This window comes from Pristiophorus japonicus, unplaced genomic scaffold (assembly GCF_044704955.1).
Source record: "Pristiophorus japonicus isolate sPriJap1 unplaced genomic scaffold, sPriJap1.hap1 HAP1_SCAFFOLD_723, whole genome shotgun sequence".
Classification (NCBI taxonomy): domain Eukaryota; kingdom Metazoa; phylum Chordata; class Chondrichthyes; family Pristiophoridae; genus Pristiophorus; species Pristiophorus japonicus.
The window spans coordinates 21575-42401 of NW_027254638.1; the positions used below are offsets into that span (position 1 = coordinate 21575).

General features: G+C 55.2%; 1 protein-coding gene across 1 annotated transcript; it reads left to right on the forward strand.

Annotated features, from left to right (window-relative positions):
* Positions 1-7698: 7698 nt before the first annotated feature.
* Positions 7699-11158, forward strand: LOC139256440 (zinc finger protein 551-like). The gene is made up of 3 exons (XM_070874218.1): positions 7699-7752; positions 10211-10918; positions 10967-11158. The coding sequence occupies exons 1-3, from the start codon at positions 7699-7701 to the stop codon at positions 11156-11158; spliced, it is 954 nt and encodes a 317-aa protein (XP_070730319.1).
* Positions 11159-20827: the final 9669 nt, after the last annotated feature.

Here is a 20827-nt window from a genome sequence, read left to right on the forward strand (position 1 = left end):
GTACAGTAGACATCTCAAGTCGCTGGAGAAATACCACCGACGCTGTCTCCGCAAGATCCTGCAAATCCCCCGGGAGGACAGACGCACCAACGTTAGCGTCCTCGACCAGACCAACATCCCCAGCATCGAAGCACTGACCACACTCGACCAGCTCCGCTGGGCAGGGCCACATTGTCCGCACGCCCCCAGACACGAGACTCCCAAAGCGAGCGCTCTACTCGGAACTCCTTCACGGCAAGCGAGCCCCAGGTGGACAGAGGAAACGTTACAAGGGACACCCCCTCCCTGATAAAGTGCAACATCCCCACCGACACCTGGGAGTCCCTGGCCCAAAGACCAGTCCGCCGTAAGTGGAGGAAGTGCATCCGGGAGGGCGCTGAGCACCTCGAGTCTCGTCGCCGAGAGCGTGCAGAAAGCAAGCGCAGGGATAGAAACATAGAAAATAGGTGCAGGAGTAGGCCATTCGGCCCTTCGAGCCTGCACCGCCATTCAATGAGTTCATGGCTGAACATGCAACTTCAGTACCCCATTCCTGCTTTCTCACCATACCCCTTGATCCCCCGAGTAGTAAGGACCTCATCTAACTCCTTTGTGAATATATTTAGTGAATTGGCCTCAACAACTCTCTGTGGTAGAGAATTCCACAGGTTCACCACTCTCTGGTTGAAGAAGTTTCTCCTCATCTCGGTCCTAAATGGCTTACCCCTTATCCTTAGACTGTGACCCCTGGTTCTGGACTTCTCCAACATCGGGAACATTCTTCCTGCATCTAACCTGTCTAACCCCGTCAGAATTTTAAACGTTTCTATGAGATCCCCTCTCATTCTTCTGAACTCCAGTGAATACAAGCCCAGTTGATCCAGTGTCTCTTGATATGTCAGTCCCGCCATCCCGGGAATCAGTCTGGTGAACCTTTGCTGCACTCCCTCAATAGCAAGAATGTCCTTCCTCAGATTAGGAGACCAAAACTGAACACAATACTCCAGGTGTGGCCTCACCAAGGCCCTGTACAACTGTAGCAACACCTCCCTGCCCCTGTACTCAAATCCCCAGCGGAAGGAGCGTGCGGAAAACCAGTCCCACCCTCCCCTTCCCTCAACCACTGTCTGTCCCACCTGTGACAGGGACTGTGGCTCCCCGTATTGGACGGTTCAGTCACCTGAGGCCTCATTCTAAGAGTGGAAGCAAGTCTTCCTCGATTCCGAGGATCTGCCTATGACGATTGCTTGGGAAGGCTCATCATGTGGGCCGTTCCTTCATCGTCGCTGGGTCACAATCCCGGAACTCCCTCCCGAACAGCACTGTGGGAGCACCTTCACCACACGGACTGCAGCGGTTCAAGAAAGCGGCTCACCTCCACCTTCTCAACAGCGACAAGGGACGGGCAATAAATGCCGGCCTTGCCAACGACACCTGTAACCCATGAAATATATTCAAGAGGGAGTTCGATGTGGCCCTTACGGCTAAAGGGATCAAGGGGTATGGAGAGAAAGCAGGAATGGGGTACTGAGGTGAATGATCAGCCATGATTTTATTGAATGGTGGTGCAGGCTCGAAGGGCCGAATGGCCTACTCCTGCACCTATTTTCTTATGTTTCTATGAACAAAAGTTGATTCCTCCCTCATCAGTAACTTTAGTGACCCTGACTGGTCTCATGAAAAACGGCTTGCATTTAGAACATCAGAAATAGGAGCAGGAGTCGGCCATTCGGCCCCTCGAGCCTGCTCCGCCATTTAATACCATCATGGGCTGATCCGATCATGGACACAGCTCCACTTCCCTGCCCGCCCCCTTATCGGTTAAGGAACTGTCTATCTCTGTCTTAAATATATTCAATGTCCCGGCTTCCACAGCTCTCTGAGGCAGCGAATTCCACAGATTTACAACCCTCTGAGAGAAGAAATTCCTCCTCATCTCAGTTTTAAATGGACGGCCCCTTATTCTAAGACCATGCCCCCTAGTTCTAGTCTCCACCATCAGTGGGAACATCCTCTCTGCATCCACCTTGTCGAGCCCCCCTCATAATCTGATACGTTTCGATAAGATCACCTCTCATTCTTCTGAAAACCAATGAGTAGAGGCCCAACCTCCTCAACCTTTCCTCATAAGTCAACCCCCTCATCCCCGGAATCAACCGAGTGAACCTTCTCTGAACTGCCTCCAAAGCAAGTATATCCTGCCTGTCATGTATTCAACTATCATTGTAACCCATGTATAAACTGACCTAAGTTGTACACCGTGAGAACATTGACCACAAGGGGGTGAACTTGTGGGAGACACTCCTAACCTGGACTTTCAGGTATAAAAGGGGAAACTCCACCCACCTTCATCACTTGAGGTCTTGGTAATAAAGGTAACTGGTCACAGAGTGACCTTCTCTCAAGTATGGGCCTTGTGTGCATTTATACTGTATTGTAAGGACATATTATTGGCGACGAGAAACTGGGATTTAAACCACGCGAGCATGGCAACTAGCAGCACAGAAGAGAGGAACTGTGTTGGTGATGATTGGGAGACTTTATTGAGAGACTACAGCAAAGTTTTGTCACTAAGGAATGGCTGGGACAGGATTCGGCCGACAAACGCAGGGCTCATCTCCTGACGGTTTGTGGATCCAGAACGTTCAACAAGGAAGGGGGGGGGCATTGAACACTCTGAGGTGGTGTTGGAGAGTTTAGACTGAGATAGACGGAAGGGGTTAGGTCCATTGGGATTGTGTACAGTGGGAGTGAATGGGAAGGGGTTTGGATCCATTGGGATTGTGTACAGTGGGAGTGAATGGGAAGGGGTTTGGGTCCATGGGGATTGTGTACAGTGTGAATGAATGGGAAGGGGTTTGGGTCCATGGGGATTGTGTACAGTGGGAGTGAATGGGGAAGGGGTTTGCGTCCATTGGGATTGTGTACAGTGGGAGTGAATGGGAAGGGGTTTGGATCCATGGGGATTGTGTACAGTGGGAGTGAATGGGAAGGGGTTTGGATCCATTGGGATTGTGCACAGTGGGAGTGAATGGGAAGGGGTTTGGGTCCACGGGGATTGTGTACAGTGGGAGTGAATGGGAAGGGGTTTGGGTCCACGGGGATTGTGTACAGTGGGAGTGAATGGGAAGGGGTTTGGGTCCATGGGGATTGTGTACGGGGGGAGTGAATGGGAAGGGGTTTGGGTCCATGGGGATTGTGTACAGTGGGAGTGAATGGGAAGGGGTTTGGGTCCATGGGGATTGTGTACAGTGGGAATGAATGGGAAGGGGTTTGGGTCCATGGGGATTGTGTACATTGGGATTGTGTACAGTGGGAGTGAATGGGAAGGGGTTTGGGTCCATTGGGATTGTGGACAGTGGGAGTGAATGGGAAGGGGTTTGTGTCCATTGGGATTGTGTACAGTGGGAGTGAATGGGAAGGGGTTAGGTCCATTGGGATTGTGTGCAGTAGGAGTGAATTGGAAGGGGTTTGGGTCCATTGGGATTGTGCACAGTGGGAGTGAATGGGAAGGGGTTTGGGTCCATGGGGATTGTGGACAGTGGGAGTGAATGGGAAGGGGTTTGTGTCCATTGGGATTGTGTACAGTGGGATTGAATGGGAAGGGGTTTGGGTCCATGGGGATTGTGGACAGTGGGAGTGAATGGGAAGGGGTTTGGGTCCATGGGGATTGTGTACATTGGGATTGTGTCCGGGGGAGAGTGAATGGGAAGGGGTTTGGGTCCATGGGGATTGTGTACATTGGGATTGTGTATGGGGTGAGTGAATGGGAAGGGGTTTGGGTCCATTGGGATTGTGCACAATGGGAGTGAATGGGAAGGGGTTTGGGTCCATTGGGATTGTGCACAATGGGAGTGAATGGGAAGGGGTTTGGGTCCATTGGGATTGTGTACATTGGGATTGTGTACATTGGGATTGTGTACGGGGGGGAGTGAATGGGAAGGGGTTTGGGTCCACGGGGATTGTCTCCGGTGGGAGCGAAGGGTGCTCGCTATATGGAGTCCTCCCTCACCCCGACGTCGGGGACCCCCTCGGCCTCCTCGACCCCCTCGGGCCCCTGGGGCTCCGGCTGGAGCATCTCGTCGGTTGCCGGGCCCCGGGCCTTCCTGTCCCCGCCGACCCTTGACCCCGCGGCTCCTGCGGGAGCGCCCGCTCACCCAGTGCTGCTTGGTCTCCTGGGAGCGGACAGCGCGCCTGGCCCGGATGGTGTTGCGGAAGCCCTCGGTGCTGAAGTAGTCGACCAGCGGGTCCAGGCAGCAGCTGGAGCTGGCCAGCAGCAGGGCGAACTGGAGGGCCAGGCGGGTGCTGGCGCGTAGGCCCGGCGAGCCGGGGCCCCCGCCGGCCGCCCCCACCTTGAGCACGGTGTAGAGGAGGAGGGTGACGTTATAGGGCAGGAAGCACACCACGAAGATGACCACGTTGACAGACAGCAGTCCTCTTCCAGAGGGCCGTGACCCCGCCGGCGTCCCCGGGGCTCAGGGCCCGCAGCACCCGGGCCGAGCAGTACAGCACGGTTCCCAGCGGCAGCAGGAAGCCCAGGGACAACCCAGAGTGGCAACCTGTCCTTCGAATCTTTGTGGGTCACGACTACCACGGTGCTGCCGAGCACTGGAATGATCTCCTTTGTGTAAGTCCGTAGCTGTGCGTCAATCGCCAAGAGTTTTGGCCTCCTGGACGCCCACAACTTGTCGAACTGTTTGATACCCATCAGCGACTGGCTGGCCCATCTGTGCCTAGCTCCATTGATACTGGGATGCCATCGAGGAGCACTTTCATCATTATCGGTGGCGTCCTGGCGTATGAACTGTATACGTGCTCCACATGAACCCGCTGAACTTCAGCTTCCAGCGATGTTCCCCCAGTGTCCACTTGGCCTCGTAGGGCTTACATCGGGCCCGTCCTCCTCGCACATCAACCTGGCTGCAGGCTTCCTGCACATACGCGCCTAGTGACCGCTGACATACAAACATAGAAACATCGAAAATAGGTGCAGGAGTAGGCCATTCGGCCCTTCTAGACTGCACCGCCATTCAATGAGGTCATGGCTGAACACGCAACTTCAGCACCCCATTCCTGCTTTCTCGCCATGCCCCTTGATCCCCCGAGTAGTATGGACCTCATCTAACTCCTTTTTGAATATATTTAGTGAATTGGCCTCAACAACTTTCTGTGGTGGAGAATTCCACAGGTTCACCACTCTCTGACGTTGCAGTTTCTGCAGGTATATTGCTGATGCCTGCAAGCTCTGGCTGGGTGTTTGCCTCCACACCTCCAGCATGAGCCGTTGTTGGAAACAAAAGGTCCATTACCAGTCGATCGTCTCTGACTGTCTCTGTAACTGTCCTTAAACGCACCATTGACAGATGTTGATGGCCCCATTACTGGCCGCATTGTCCCTTGCGATGGCATGAATCGCTGTTCAGCTGGCCATTGTCTCTGTTGAATTCCCTCTTTGGGTTTGACTACATGCTCGGGCATGTCCGATTTCCCCTGTCTGCCTGGAGAACTGTGTGCCGCGTTAACAATGTTGACTCCCTGGTCGTTTGCCGCATTTGAGCCAAGATTTTTGTCAGACATTATTCTGGTCTCTTCCTCCCCTGAGATAAATGTCTGGGCCATCAGAGCCGCCGCTTCCAAGGTCAAGTCTTTGGTCTCAATCAGTTTCCTGTAAACCCCAGCGTGCCCGATGCCCTCAATAAAAAAAAGTCTCGCAGCATCTCCGCTCTGCATGCATCTGGGAACTTGCATAGGCTCACCAGTCGCCGGAGGTCTGCCACGAAGTCTGGAACGCTTTGCCCTTCTCACCGCCGGTGCGTATAAAACCGGTGTCTCGCCATGTGCATGCTGCTCGCCGGTTTAAGGTGTTCCCCGATCAACTTACTGAGCTCTTCGAACGTCCTGTCCGCCGGCTTCTCCAACACTAACTGTTGGAGGCTCAGGGGTCATCTGCAGACCTCCTGTAAGGGAGTGTAAAAGGTTGTCTACCAGGCTGCTTAGTCATTCTGGAGTTGTATTAAAGAGACTAAGGTCATGTCAGTTTTACATCACAGTACTCAGTCTTGTGGAGTTCTTCCATACGTAACACTATCTCTGTAACTTCCTCCAGCCCCTACACCCCTCCCTATCTCTGCAACCTCCTCCAGCCCCTACACCCCTCCCGATCTCTGTAACCTCCTCCAGCCCCACACCCCTCCCTATCTCTGTAACCTCCTCCAGTCCTGACACCCCTCCCTATCTCCTCGAGCTCCTACATCCCTCCCTATCTCTGTAACCTCCTCCAGCCCCGACACCCCTCCCTATCTCTGTAACCTCCTCCAGTCCTGACACCCTTCCCTATCCCTGTAACCTCCTCCAGCCCCTACACCCCTCCCTATCTCTGTAACCTCCTCCAGTCCCTACACCCCTCCCTATCTCTGTAACCTCCTCCAGCCCCTACATCCCTCCCTAACTCTGTAACCTCCTCCAGCCCCTACACACCTCCCTATCTCTGTAACCACCTCCAGCCCCTACACTCCTACCTATCTCTGTAAACTCCTCCAGCCCCTACACCCCTCCCTCTCTCTGTAACCTCCTCCAGCTCCGACACCCCTCCCTATCTCTGTAACCCCCTCCAGCCCCTACACCACTCCCTATCTCTGTAACCTCCTCCAGCCCCTACACCCCTCCATATCTCTGTAACCCCCTCCAGCTCCTACACCCCTCCCTATCTCTGTAACCTCCTCCAGCCCCTACACCCCTCCCTATCTCTGTAACCTCCTCCAGCCCCTACATCCCTCCCTAACTCTGTAACCTCCTCCAGCCCCTACACACCTCCCTATCTCTGTAACTCCCTCCAGCCCCTACACCCCTCCCTATCTCTGTAACCCCCTCCTGCCTCTACACCCCTCCCTATCTCTGTAACCCCCTCCTGCCCCTACATCCCTCCCTATCTCTGTAACCCCCTCCAGCCCCTACACCCCTCCCTATCTCTGTAACCCCTTCCAGCCCCTACACCCCTCCCTATCTCTGTAACCTCCTCCAGCCCCTACACCCCTCCCTATCTCTGTAACCCCCTCCAGCCCCTACACCCCTCCCTATCTCTGTAACCTCCTCCAGCCCCTACACCCCTCCCTATCTCTGTAACCCCCTCCTGCCCCTACACCCCTCCCTATCTCTGTAACCTCCTCCAGCTCCTACACCCCTCTCTATCTCTGTAACCTCCTCCAGCCCCGACACCCCTCCCTATCTCTGTAACCCCCTCCAGCCCCTACACCCCTCCCTATCTCTGTAACCTCCTCCAGCACCAACACCCCTCCCTATCTCTGTAACCTCCTCCAGCCCCTACACCCCTCCCTATCTCTGTAACCTCCTCCAGCCCCGACACCCCTCCCTACCTCTGTAACCTCCTCCAGCCCCTACATCCCTCCCTATCTCTGTAACCCCCTCCAGCCCCACAACCCCTCCGAGATCTCTGCACTCCTCTAACTCTGCCCTCCTGACCATCCCTGATTATAATCGCTCCACCATCGGTGGCCGTGCCTTCTGTTGCCTGGGCCCCAAGCTCTGCAACTCCCTCCCTAAACCTTTCCACCTTCTCCTCCTTCTCCTCTCCTCCTTCTCCTCTCCTCTCCTCCTTCGAGACGCTCCTTAAAACCGACCTCTTTGACCCAGCTTTTGGTCACCAGCCCTAATCTCTCCTTATGGGGCTCGGTGTCAAATCTTCTGTCTCATAACACTCCTATGAAGCAACTTGTGACGTTCCACTACTTTAAAGCAGCTACTGAGGTGTCTACTGTATACGGGCTACATCTCTGGCCATACAGGGGCTTCGTATATGGCTCAGAGACATGGACCATGTACAGTGGGCACCTCGAGTCGCTGGAGAAATACCACCGACGCTGTCTCCGCAAGATCCTGCAAATCCCCCGGGAGGACAGACGCACCAACGTTAGCGTCCTCGACCAGGCCCAACATCCCCAGCATCGAAGCACTGACCACACTCGACCAGCCCCGCTGGGCAGGGCCACATCGTCTGCATGCCCCCAGACACGAGACTCCCAAAGCGAGCGCTCGACTCGGAACTCCTTCACGGCAAACGGGCCAAAGGCAGGCAGAGGAAACGTTACAAGGGACACCCCCTCCCTGATAAAGTGCAACATCCCCACCGACACCTGGGAGTCCCTGGGCCCAAAGACCAGTCCCGCCTCTAAGTGGAGGAAGTGCATCCGGGAGGGCGCTGAGCACCTCGAGTCTCGTCGCCGAGAGCGTGCAGAAAGCAAGCGCAGGCAGCGGAAGGAGCGTGCGGCAAACCAGTCCCACCCTCCCCTTCCCTCAACCACTGTCTGTCCCACCTGTGACAGGGTCTGTGGCTCTCGTATTGGGCTGTTCAGCCACCTGAGGACTCACTGTTGGAGTGGAGGCAAGTCTTCCTCGACTCCGAGGGGCTGCCGATGATGATGGCGATTCAGCACGATGGCAAATGGAATAAGAAGGGCAGACCGCTGAATGCTCTAAAACCAATGGGGAACTTTGTTGCCTCCAGGCCAGATCGAAGGGCCTCCCAACCTCTGTCGTCAAAAACTCAGAGGCTGAACTCAAAGCCATCGTCAACACCTTCGCCTTATGCTAAACATCCAAGGCCATTTCGGCCCATCGTGTCCGCCTCGCGCCGGCCGACCAAGAGCCCCCCCCCGGCCTAATCCCACTTTCCCGCTCTGGGTCCGTAGCCCTGTAGCTTACGGCACTTCAAGGTGCACTGCCTGCCAAATGTGGGGAGGGTTTCTGCCTCTACCACCCTTTCAGGCCGTGAGTTCCAGACCCTGCCCCAGACCCCCCCCCTCCACCCTCTCCCCTCAAATCCCCTCTAAACCTCCCCCCAATTACTTTCAATCTAAGCCCCCTGGTCATTGACCCCTCTGCCCAGGGAAACAGGTCCGTCCTATCCACTCTATCCAGGCCCCCTCATCATTTTATACACCTCAGTCAGGTCTCCCCTCAGCCTCCTCTGTTCCAGAGAAAACAACCCCAGCCTATCCAATCTTTCCTCGTCGCTAAAATTCTCCAGTCCCGGCAACATCCTGGTAAATCTCCTCTGTACCCTCTCCAGTGCAACATCCTGGTAAATCTCCTCTGTACCCTCTCCAGTGCAACATCCTGGTAAATCTCCTCTGTACCCTCTCCAGTGCAACATCCTGGTAAATCTCCTCTGCGCCCTCTCCAGTGCAACATCCTGGTAAATCTCCTCTGTACCCTCTCCAGTGCAACATCCTGGTAAATCTCCTCTGTACCCTCTCCAGTGCAACATCCTGGTAAATCTCCTCTGCACCCTCTCCAGTGTAACATCCTGGTAAATCTCCTCTGTACCCTCTCCAGTGCAACATCCTGGTAAATCTCCTCTGTACCCTCTCCAGTGCAACATCCTGGTAAATCTCCTCTGCACCCTCTCCAGTGCAACATCCGGGTAAATCTCCTCTGTACCCTCTCCAGTGCAACATCCTGGCAAATCTCCTCTGTACCGTCTCTAGTGCAACATCCGGGTAAATCTCCTCTGTACCCTCTCCAGTGCAACATCCTGGTAAATCTCCTCTGTACCCTCTCTAGTGCAACATCCTGGTAAATCTCCTCTGTACCCTCTCTGGTGCAACATCCTGGTAAATCTCCTCTGTACCCTCTCCACTGCAACATCCTGGTAACTCTCCTCTGTCCCCTCTCCAGTACAATAACATTCTTCCTGTAATGTGGTGACCAGAACTGCACGCAGTACTCCAGCTGTGGCCTAACCTGTGTTTTATACAGTTCAAGCATAACCTCCCTGCTCTTGTATTCCATGCCTCGGCCAATAAAGGCAAGTATTGCATGTGCCTTTTTAACCAACTTATCCACCTGGCCTGCTACCTTCAGGGATCTGTGGACATACACTTTTCAGAGTCCAACCATTTAACGCGTGTTCCACCATAACAGCCATGACACCGGCTTGACAGAGCAAGGTTTTAGTCCAGTGGCAAGGGTTAATGTCATTTATAAAATCAAGCTCTTATTGTCTGTGGTGAACAGCGTCCTCTGTTGGATAAATGCACAGGAGAGCAGGTGAACAGCCTCTGCTCCAGTGTGAACTCGCTGGTGTGACAGCAGGTCGGATAACTGAGCAAATCGCTTCCCACATTTCGAGCGGGTGAACGGTCTCTCTCGAGTGTGAACTCGGTGCGTGTGTGGGAAGCGATTGACTCGACATTGTTCCTTGCTTAAACACCAGCGAGTTCACACTGGGGAGAGGCCGTTCACCTGCTCAGTGTGTGGAAAGGGATTGACTCAGCATTGTTCCTTGCTTAAACACCAGCGAGTTCACACTGGGGAGAGGCCGTTCACCTGCTCAGTGTGTGGAAAGGGATTGACTCAGCATTGTTCCTTGCTTAAACACCAGCGAGTTCACACTGGGGAGAGGCCGTTCACCTGCTCAGTGTGTGGGAAGCGATTGACTCGGCATTGTTCCTTGCTTAAACACCAGCGAGTTCACACTGGGGAGAGGCCGTTCACCTGCTCAGTGTGTGGGAAGCGATTGACTCGGCATTGTTCCTTGCTTAAACACCAGCGAGTTCACACTGGGGAGAGGCCGTTCACCTGCTCAGTGTGTGGGAAGCGATTGACTCGGCATTGTTCCTTGCTTAAACACCAGCGAGTTCACACTGGGGAGAGGCCGTTCACCTGCTCAGTGTGTGGGAAGGGATTGACTCAGCATTGTTCCTTGCTTAAACACCAGCGAGTTCACACTGGGGAGAGGCCGTTCACCTGCTCAGTGTGTGGGAAGCGATTGACTCGGCATTGTTCCTTGCTTAAACACCAGCGAGTTCACACTGGGGAGAGGCCGTTCACCTGCTCAGTGTGTGGGAAGCGATTGACTCGGCATTGTTCCTTGCTTAAACACCAGCGAGTTCACACTGGGGAGAGGCCGTTCACCTGCTCAGTGTGTGGAAAGGGATTGACTCAGCATTGTTCCTTGCTTAAACACTAGCGAGTTCACACTGGGGAGAGGCCGTTCACCTGCTCAGTGTGTGGGAAGCGATTGACTCAGCATTGTTCCTTGCTTAAACACCAGCGAGTTCACACTGGGGAGAGGCCGTTCACCTGCTCAGTGTGTGGGAAGCGATTGACTCAGTCGTCCCTCCTGCTGAGACACCAGCGAGAAACTGTTTGTTTTTCCTGATAATAATCCTTCAACTCGGCTGGAGTTTATTATTTTGATATTTCAAATAACAGTATGTCGATATTTGATGTCTCTAAGATAAGAGGAGACTAATTGATGTCCTGTTTCTGACTGCTCCATTTTTGATCGGGGCGGAGGAGAGATCGGGGCGGAGGAGAGATCGGGGCGGAGGGAGATCGGGGCGGAGGAGAGATCGGGACGGAGGAGAGATCGGGGCGGAGGAGCGGCGAGAGATCGGGGGCGGAGGAGCGGAGAGAGATCGGGGCGGAGGATCGGCGAGAGATCGGGGCGGAGGAGCGGAGAGAGATCGGGGCGGAGGATCGGCGAGAGATCGGGGCGGAGGGAGATCGGGGCGGAGGGAGATCGGGGCGGAGGAGAGATCGGGGCGGAGGAGCGGCGAGAGATCGGGGCGGAGGGAGATCAGGGCGGAGGAGAGATCGGGGCGGAGGAGAGATCGGGGCGGAGGAGAGATCGGGGCGGAGGAGCGGCTAATGAGGGTACGGGGCCCAGGAGAGCCGTGGGCCCGGGGGCAGCACAGGCCCAGCCCACACTGCGATATGTTGCGCGCACTAGGCCCGTGCAGCAGAGCTGGTCTCCAGTTGTCCTGGTTAACCCTTGACCCTGGACCAAGGCCTCGCTCTGTCAAGCCCGTGTGGTGGCTGGTGTGCAACGGGATCTCTCGCCGCTCCTCCGCCCCGATCTCTCCTCCGCCCCGATCTCTCGCTCCTCCGCCCCGATCTCCCTCCGCCCCCGATCTCTCACTCCTCCGCCCCGATCTCCCTCCGCCCCGATCTCTCGCTCCTCCGCCCCGATCTCCCTCCGCCCCCGATCTCTCACTCCTCCGCCCCGATCTCCCTCCGCCCCCGATCTCTCACTCCTCCGCCCCGATCTCCCTCCGCCCCCGATCTCTCACTCCTCCGCCCCGATCTCCCTCCGCCCCGATCTCTCGCTCCTCCGCCCCGATCTCCCTCCGCCCCCGATCTCTCACTCCTCCGCCCCGATCTCCCTCCGCCCCCGATCTCTCGCTCCTCCGCCCCGATCTCCCTCCGCCCCCGATCTCTCACTCCTCCGCCCCGATCTCCCTCCGCCCCGATCTCCCTCCGCCCCCGATCTCCCTCCGCCCCCGATCTCTCACTCCTCCGCCCCGATCTCCCTCCGCCCCCGATCTCTCACTCCTCCGCCCCGATCTCCCTCCGCCCCGATCTCTCGCTCCTCCGCCCCGATCTCCCTCCGCCCCCGATCTCCCTCCGCCCCCGATCTCCCTCCGCCCCCGATCTCCCTCCGCCCCGATCTCTCGCCGCTCCTCCGCCCCGATCTCTCGCCGCTCCTCCGCCCCGATCTCTCCTCCGCCCCGATCTCTCGCCGCTCCTCCGCCCCGATCTCTCGCCGCTCCTCTGCCCCGATCTCTCGCCGCTCCTCTGCCCCGATCTCTCGCCGCTCCTCCGCCCCGATCTCTCGCCGCTCCTCCGCCCCGATCTCTCGCCGCTCCTCCGCCCCGATCTCTCGCCGCTCCTCCGCCCCGATCTCCCTCCGCCCCGATCTCTCGCCGCTCCTCCGCCCCGATCTCCCTCCGCCCCGATCTCCCTCCGCCCCGATCTCTCGCCGCTCCTCCGCCCCGATCTCCCTCCGCCCCGATCTCTCGCCGCTCCTCCGCCCCGATCTCCCTCCGCCCCGATCTCTCGCCGCTCCTCCGCCCCGATCTCTCGCCGCTCCTCCGCCCCGATCTCCCTCCGCCCCGATCTCTCGCCGCTCCTCCGCCCCGATCTCTCCTCCGCCCCGATCTCTCGCCGCTCCTCCGCCCCGATCTCTCCTCCGCCCCGATCTCTCGCCGCTCCTCCGCCCCGATCTCTCGCCGCTCCTCCGCCCCGATCTCTCGCCGCTCCTCCGCCCCGATCTCTCGCCGCTCCTCCGCCCCGATCTCTCGCCGCTCCTCCGCCCCGATCTCTCCTCCGCCCCGATCTCTCGCCGCTCCTCCGCCCCGATCTCTCGCCGCTCCTCCGCCCCCGATCTCTCCTCCGCCCCGATCTCTCGCCGATCCTCCGCCCCCGATCTCTCCTCTGCCCCGATCTCCCTCCGCCCCGATCTCTCGCCGCTCCTCTGCCCCGATCTCCCTCCGCCCCGATCTCTCGCCGCTCCTCCGCCCCGATCTCTCGCCGCTCCTCCGCCCCCGATCTCTCACCGCTCCTCCGCCCCGATCTCTCGCCGCTCCTCCGCCCCCGATCTCTTTACATCCCTGACCTGTGGTGGTGTTCTATTGGCTCGGGATGGACTCAGCAGCGATCCCTGCGGCACCCCACTAGTCACTGTTTGCCAACCGGAAAATGACCCATTTATCCCGGCCCTCTGTTTTCTGTTCCTCAGCCAATCCTCTATGCATGCCAATATATTACTGCTGACCTGAGGATGGATATATTACTTCCCTTCGAAGGAGTGCCGCTCCGGTTCAGCAGGCTGATTCCTGGGATGAGGGAGCTGTCCCTCGGAGGAGGGATTTAACCTCGAACCTCTGGCGTTTGGAAGAACAGAATTTCTCCTGTGCATGAGCGGCTGGTATCTGGACGGCACGGCCCGAGAGGATGATAGAGGCATTTTATCTTTCAAAAGGGAGTTGGATAAGTTGGAAGAAAGAATTACAGGGCTACGGGGAAAGTGGGACCTATTGAGAACCGGCACAATTTTTTTTAAAATCTCAAAATATATACTTTATTCATATAAAAATTTGCACGATACATTGGGAGACAGTTCAGTCCATTTGGATGCAGTCAGCAATCCCGTACAATACATTTGGATGCTTAAGGGCAGTTCCGTTCAATAGATTTGCTTGCTTTACATTTCGAGGTACAATTCAGTACAATCCAGGATACATTGTAATACAGTCATCATATTACGTTGCATGTGGCACTATACGGTGCATGGAATGGGTGAGGGTACAGTTACATTTCTTTGCAACATACATCACTAAACAGAACTTGCATTATACATGACACTACACAGGTGTTTACAGATCATGGTGCTCTACGTAGACAGAAAGTTTACAAGTACGGCCCGAGGGGGGTTTGTACTGATTCCAGCCCCCGGGTTTACCGTGACAGAAGGGTTTTAAACTGTGGCCCTTCCCAATTTTAAGTGCGTCCCTCAGCACGTAATCCTGGATCTTGGATCGCGCCAGTCTGCAACACACAGACGTGGACATCTCCTTGCTCTGGAAGACCAGCAAGTTTCGGCGAGACCAAAGAGCGTCTTTGACCGAGTTGATGGTCCTCCAGCGGCAGGTGATGTCTGTCTCGGCGTGTGTCCCTGGGACCAGCCCGCCGAGCACCGAGTCCTGTGTTACGGAGCTGCTCGAGATGGACCTCGACAGCAAACCACTGCGTCTCCTTCCAGACCTGCCTCGCGAAGGGGCAATCCCGAAGGAGATGGGCGACAGTCTCGCCCGCCCCGCAGCCGGCCCGGGGGCACCGTGCCGTGTCTCTGAAACCCCGGCTGTGCTTGAACGCTCTGACGGGTAGGGCCCTCCTCACCGCCAACCAAGCTCCGTCTTGGTGCGTGTGTGAAAGCTCTGGCGATGAGACGTTCTGCCAGACGTGTTCGACAGTCCGCTCGGAGAACCACCCGACCGGGTACCACCCTCTCCTTCTTCCGAAGGGCGTCCAGGACCTTACGTGCTGACCACTGTTTGACGGCCTTGTGGTCAAAGGGGTTTTTCGTGAAAAACATTCCCACGAAGGACAGGTGGGCAGGCCTGGTCCAGCTGGTGGGGGCGTTTCACGGCAGAGTGGCCAGACCCATCCTTCGCAACACCGGGGACAGGTAGAACCTCAGCACGCAGATGAGACAGTCACCCATCTCCTTCGGGATTGTCCCTTCGCGAGGCAGGTCTGGAAGGAGACGCAGTGGTTTGCTGTCGAGGTCCATCCCGAGCAGCTCCGTAACACAGGACTCGGTGCTCCGCGGGCTGGTCCCAGGGACACACACCGAGACAGACATCACCTGCCGCTGGAGGGCCATCAACTCGGCCAAAGACGCTCTTTGGTCTCGCCGAAACCTGCCGGTCTTCCAGAGCAAGGAGATGTCCACGTCTGCGTGTTGCAGACTGGCGCGATCCAAGATCCAGGATTACGTGCTGCTCCGTGGAAGTGCCCTGGTTTGCACAGTGCTGCATGCAACGTGATTTACGGGTTGTACAAAACCGTACCTGGAAATGAAACGCACGCTCGTGCATTTTCATCGTAGGCAGTGCCTCGGAATCGAGGAAGACTTGCTTCCACTCTTGACATGAGTCCTTAGGTGGCTGAACAGTCCGCTACGAGAGCCACAGACCGCTGTCACGGGTGGGACGGACATTCGTCGAGGGAAGGGGTTGGGTGGGACTGGTTTGCCGCACGCTCCTTCCGCTGCCTGCGCTTGCTTTCTGCACGCTCTCGGCGACGAGACTCGAGGTGCTCAGCGCCCTCCCGGATGCACTTCCTCCACTTAGGGGCGGGACTGGTCTTTGGGCTCAGGGACTCCCAGGTGTCGGTGGGGATGTCGCACTTTACCAGGGAGGCTTTGAGGGTGTCCCTTGCAACGTTTCCTCTGCCCACCTTTGGCACGTTTACCATGACGGTAAAGCACTCGCTTAGGGAGTCTCGTGTCGGGCATGCGAACTCTGTGGCCTGTGTAGACTTTACCAATATCTCGCAAAGATTCCAGGTACCTTTCCCCTGCAGAGGAGGAGAATCCCTTTCTGGGCTTTTAAAATGAGTTTAAAGGGGCAGAGGAGGCCTGCGGGGGATAAAAGCGGATGCATTCATGGAGACCCTCCCCCAGTGTTTGGACTCATAGGAAAGGGAATTCAAAATGGACCTAAATTACAGAAGCTGGAGATCCCCTAAACATCTCTGGGAAGGAGCATATCAATTTTAAGATTCTACAACATTTTGGCTGCGAAAAAGAGTTCCCGAATACAGGAGGTGGGGCCAACGTCTGAAGCAAATTCGTGTATTAAAGACCCCAGACTGTCTGAGGGAACTATTCACCCCGGAAGAGATAATCGAATTACCCAATCAAGCTCAATGGAAATCATGGTCAGGAAACTGGACAGTCCTAAAACAATGCAAAACCAGTGATAGCACCTTCTCACACCCTAAAGAGTTACTGCTGACAAAGGAGACATTTGAAAATCAGTGGACAGAACAGTTTAAACAGAGCCCAAGAGATTTGATGGGAGATAACGGAGCCTTTTTTTGGGGATATATCTATCCCCCAGTTTTGCAAGGAAAAACTAACAGAACACAGACTGGAACTCGCACAGACTCGGAACAAGGACACAGACTGGAAAACAGACACAGACTCGAACAGAACACAGACTGGAACACAGACACAGACTCGGAACAAGGACACAGACTGGAACTCGCACAGACTCGAACAAGGAAACAGACTGGAACACAGACACAGACTCGAACAAGGACACAGACTGGAACACAGACACAGACTCGGAACAAGGACACAGACTGGAACTCGCACAGACTCGAACAAGGACACAGACTGGAACTCGCACAGACTCGAACAAGGACACAGACTGGAACTCGCACAGACTCGAACAAGGACACAGACTGGAACACAGACACAGACTCGAACAAGGACACAGACTGGAACACAGACACAGACTCGAACAAGGACACAGACTGGAACACAGACACAGACTCGGAACAAGGACACAGACTGGAACTCGCACAGACTCGAACAAAGACACAGACTGGAACTCGCACAGACTCGAACAAGGACACAGACTGGAACACAGACACAGACTCGAACAAGGACACAGACTGGAACTCGCACAGACTCGAACAAGGACACAGACTGGAACACAGACACAGACTGGAACACAGACACAGACTCGAACAAGGACATAGACTGGAACACAGACACAGACTGGAACACAGACACAGACTCGAACAAGGACACAGACTGGAACACAGACACAGACTCGAACAAGGACACAGACTGGAACACAGACACAGACTCGAACAAGGACACAGACTGGAACACAGACACAGACTGGAACACAGACACAGACTCGAACAAGGACACAGACTGGAACACAGACACAGACTCGAACAAAGACACAGACTGGAACACAGACACAGACTCGAACAAGGACACAGGCTGGAACTCGCACAGACTCGAACAAGGACACAGACTAGAACACAGACACAGACTGGAACACAGACACAGACTCGAACAAGGACACAGACTGGAACACAGACACAGACTCGAACAAGGACACAGGCTGGAACTCGCACAGACTCGAACAAGGACACAGACTGGAACTCGCACAGACTCGAACAAGGACACAGACTGGAACACAGACACAGACTCGAACATAACACAGACTGGAACACAGACACAGACTCGAACATAACACAGACTGGAACACAGACACAGACTCGAACAAGGACACAGACTGGAACTCGCACAGACTCGAACAAGGACACAGACTGGAACACAGACACAGACTCGAACAAAGACACAGACGGGAACACAGACACAGACTTGAACAAGGACACAGACGGGAACTCGCACAGACTCGGAACAAGGACACAGACTGGAACACAGACACAGACGGGAACACAGACACAGACTCGAACAAGGACACAGACGGGAACTCGCACAGACTCGGAACAAGGACACAGACTGGAACACAGACACAGACTCGAACAAGGTCACAGACTGGAACACAGACACAGACTCGAACAAGGTCACAGACTGGAACACAGACACAGACTCGAACAAGGACACAGACTGGAACACAGACACAGACTCGAACAAGGATACAGACTGGAACTCGCACAGACTCGAACAAGGACACAGACTGGAACACAGACACAGACTCGAACAAGGACACAGACTGGAACACAGACACAGACTCGAACAAGGACACAGACTGGAACTCGCACAGACTCGGAACAAGGACACAGACTGGAACACAGATACAGACTGGAACAAGGACACAGACTGGAACACAGACACAGACTCGAACAAGGACACAGACTGGAACACAGACACAGACTCGAACAAGGTCACAGACTGGAACACAGACACAGACTCGAACAAGGACACAGACTGGAACACAGACACAGACTCGAACAAGGACACAGACTGGAACACAGACACAGACTCGAACAAGGACACAGACTGGAACACAGACACAGACTCGAACAAGGACACAGACTGGAACACAGACACAGACTCGAACAAGGACACAGACTGGAACACAGACACAGACTCGGAACAAGGACACAGACTGGAACACAGACACAGACTCGGAACAAGGACACAGACTCGAACAAGGACACAGACTGGAACAAGGACACAGACTGGAACACAGACAAAGACTCGAACAAGGACACAGACTGGAACACAGACAAAGACTCGGACAAGGACACAGACTGGAACACAGACATAGACTCGGAACAAGGACACAGACTGGAACACAGACACAGACTCGAACAAGGACACAGACTGGAACACAGACACAGACTCGGAACAAGGACACAGACTGGAACATAGACACAGACTCGGAACAAGGACACAGACTGGAACACAGACACAGACTCGGAACAAGGACACAGACTGGAACACAGACACAGACTCGAACAAGGACACAGACTCAAACAAGGACACAGACTGGAACTCGCACAGACTCGAACATAACACAGACTAGAACACAGACACAGACACAAGCAGCCTGCTTCCTCTACAGTGAAGAAATGGAATAGTGAAGGAAACTACCAGAACTGATCAAGAACTGACCGAGCACAAGGCCCACGAAACAGAAGGTTGTCAGCACCCAAACTGACAACCACTCTACAATCTACTTCTGAACGACCCAATGGGGGAGAAATTACCAAAAGGGACTAACTAAAACTATTCCTAACCAAAGAAAGTGGGTACTTATCCCATACATCCAAAACGCAACTTACCGCATCAACGGACTCACCCCAACCGAAGACTACGCAGTCCGAAGTCCTGTCTCCGTCCGGGGTACAGCTCGCCTAGAAGGCCAAGTGCAGTGAACCCCGAAACCGCGATTCACCGGCAACTGTCTAAAGGGATTGGTGAGCATAGCCCCTGAACCCCCAGAGCTATAACTTAGTTAGTTAGGGGAATTGGGAGGGGGGAGGCTGGGATAACTTGTGTAAATGTATCTGCATTCTCCTCTTTACCCCATTTAGAGTTTAAGCTGTATTCTTTTCCCCACAGGCTGTAATTTGACATTTTATTCAATGTGTTGTACCCCTTCAGTGTGTATTGGTCTGTGTGTGTGTTACTAAAGGTGTGCCTTTTACTTCTTTTTAAACACAATAAAGCCAGACCTGCTTCCGGCCTTGAAACCGATTCTCTGTCCAAGTCTGTCACAGTCCCTTCATAATTCCAGTGTCTAGAACCAAGGGTGTGGGAGCGATTGGGAATAGGCTCATATAAGGTCAGAAGGGAAAGCTGACCCCCTGCAAACCACCCCTTACACCTGCCCAGCGGAGCTGGTCGAGTGTGTGGTCAGTGCTTCGATGCTGGGGATGTTGGGCCTGGTCGAGGACGCTAACGTTGGTGCGTCTGTCCTCCCGGGGGGATTTGCAGGCCACACAGTGCTTTGTATGGAACTGCTGTCCGCATCCAAACAAATTGTACGGAATTGCTGATCGCGAGGTACTGAACTGTTTCCCAATGTACAGGCAACTCGTGATTATCCGTACCCGGATATTCGCACACCATGGCAACGGGATTTAAAATTCCGGCCCGGGAAGCCAGTGCGTTCGCAGTCCTTTCCGCCCGGGAAGGCATCGGGTGTTAACTTCGTAATGTTGATCGCTCCAACGTAGACATCATTTACCCGGTATAGCCCCATCTCCGAGGGACCCGGATAATCCAGAGTTGCCTGTGCTGTGAAAATTCGATAGGAATACAGTATATTTTTGGGGGGAAAGAAAAGAGATTGGCTCGGAAGCTGTGCTCCCTCTCCGCGGCAGGCAAGAACCTGGTCATCAGGCGTTGAGGTGCTCTCGGGGTTGCTGTACGTGGCGCAGGTCCGGCCCATCTCTCGCTCCTGAGCCGCGACAGTCACCCGGGCCGTCTTCCACTTTGTCCGGCGGTCCAAAATGGACCGTGTCCGCAGGAGACGCGAACGTACAAATCTCTGGACAGTGGAGGAAAGGACGTTCCGGACGTGGGCCCTCATCCTGATGGCCACCTTTGTAGTGTGGCGGCATCAAGCTGTGCACAGACCCCCCGGTACGTAAACACCGAGTGTCACTGCGTGCTGAGGTTCTACCTGTCCCCGGTGTTGCGAAGGATGGGTCTGGCCACTCTGCCGTGGAACGGCCCCAGCAGTTGGACCAGGCCGGTCCACCTGTCCTTCGTGGAAAAGTTTTCCACAAAAAAACCCTTTGACCACAAGGCCATCGAGCAGTTGTCGGCACGTAAGGTCCTGGACGCCCTACGGAAAACATAGAAACATAGAAACATAGAAAATAGGTGCAGGAGCAGGCCATTCGGCCCTTCTAGCCTGCACCGCCATTCAATGAGTTCATGGCTGAACATGCAACTTCAGTACCCCATTCCTGCTTTCTCGCCATACCCCTTGATCCCCCGAGTAGTAAGGACCACATCTAACTCCTTTTTGAATATATT

What these genes read in the sequence shown, in the direction of transcription:
- LOC139256440 (XM_070874218.1), top strand. Translation starts at nt 7,699, where the DNA reads ATGAAGCAACTTGTGACGTTCCACTACTTTAAAGCAGCTACTGAGGTG. An exon ending in CAGCTACTGAGGTGTCTACT is followed by an intron (nt 7,753 to 10,210) that starts GTATACGGGCTA and finishes CTTAAACACCAG; the next exon opens with CGAGTTCACACTGGGGAGAG. An exon ending in AGAGGCCGTTCACCTGCTCA is followed by an intron (nt 10,919 to 10,966) that starts GTGTGTGGAAAG and finishes CTTAAACACTAG; the next exon opens with CGAGTTCACACTGGGGAGAG.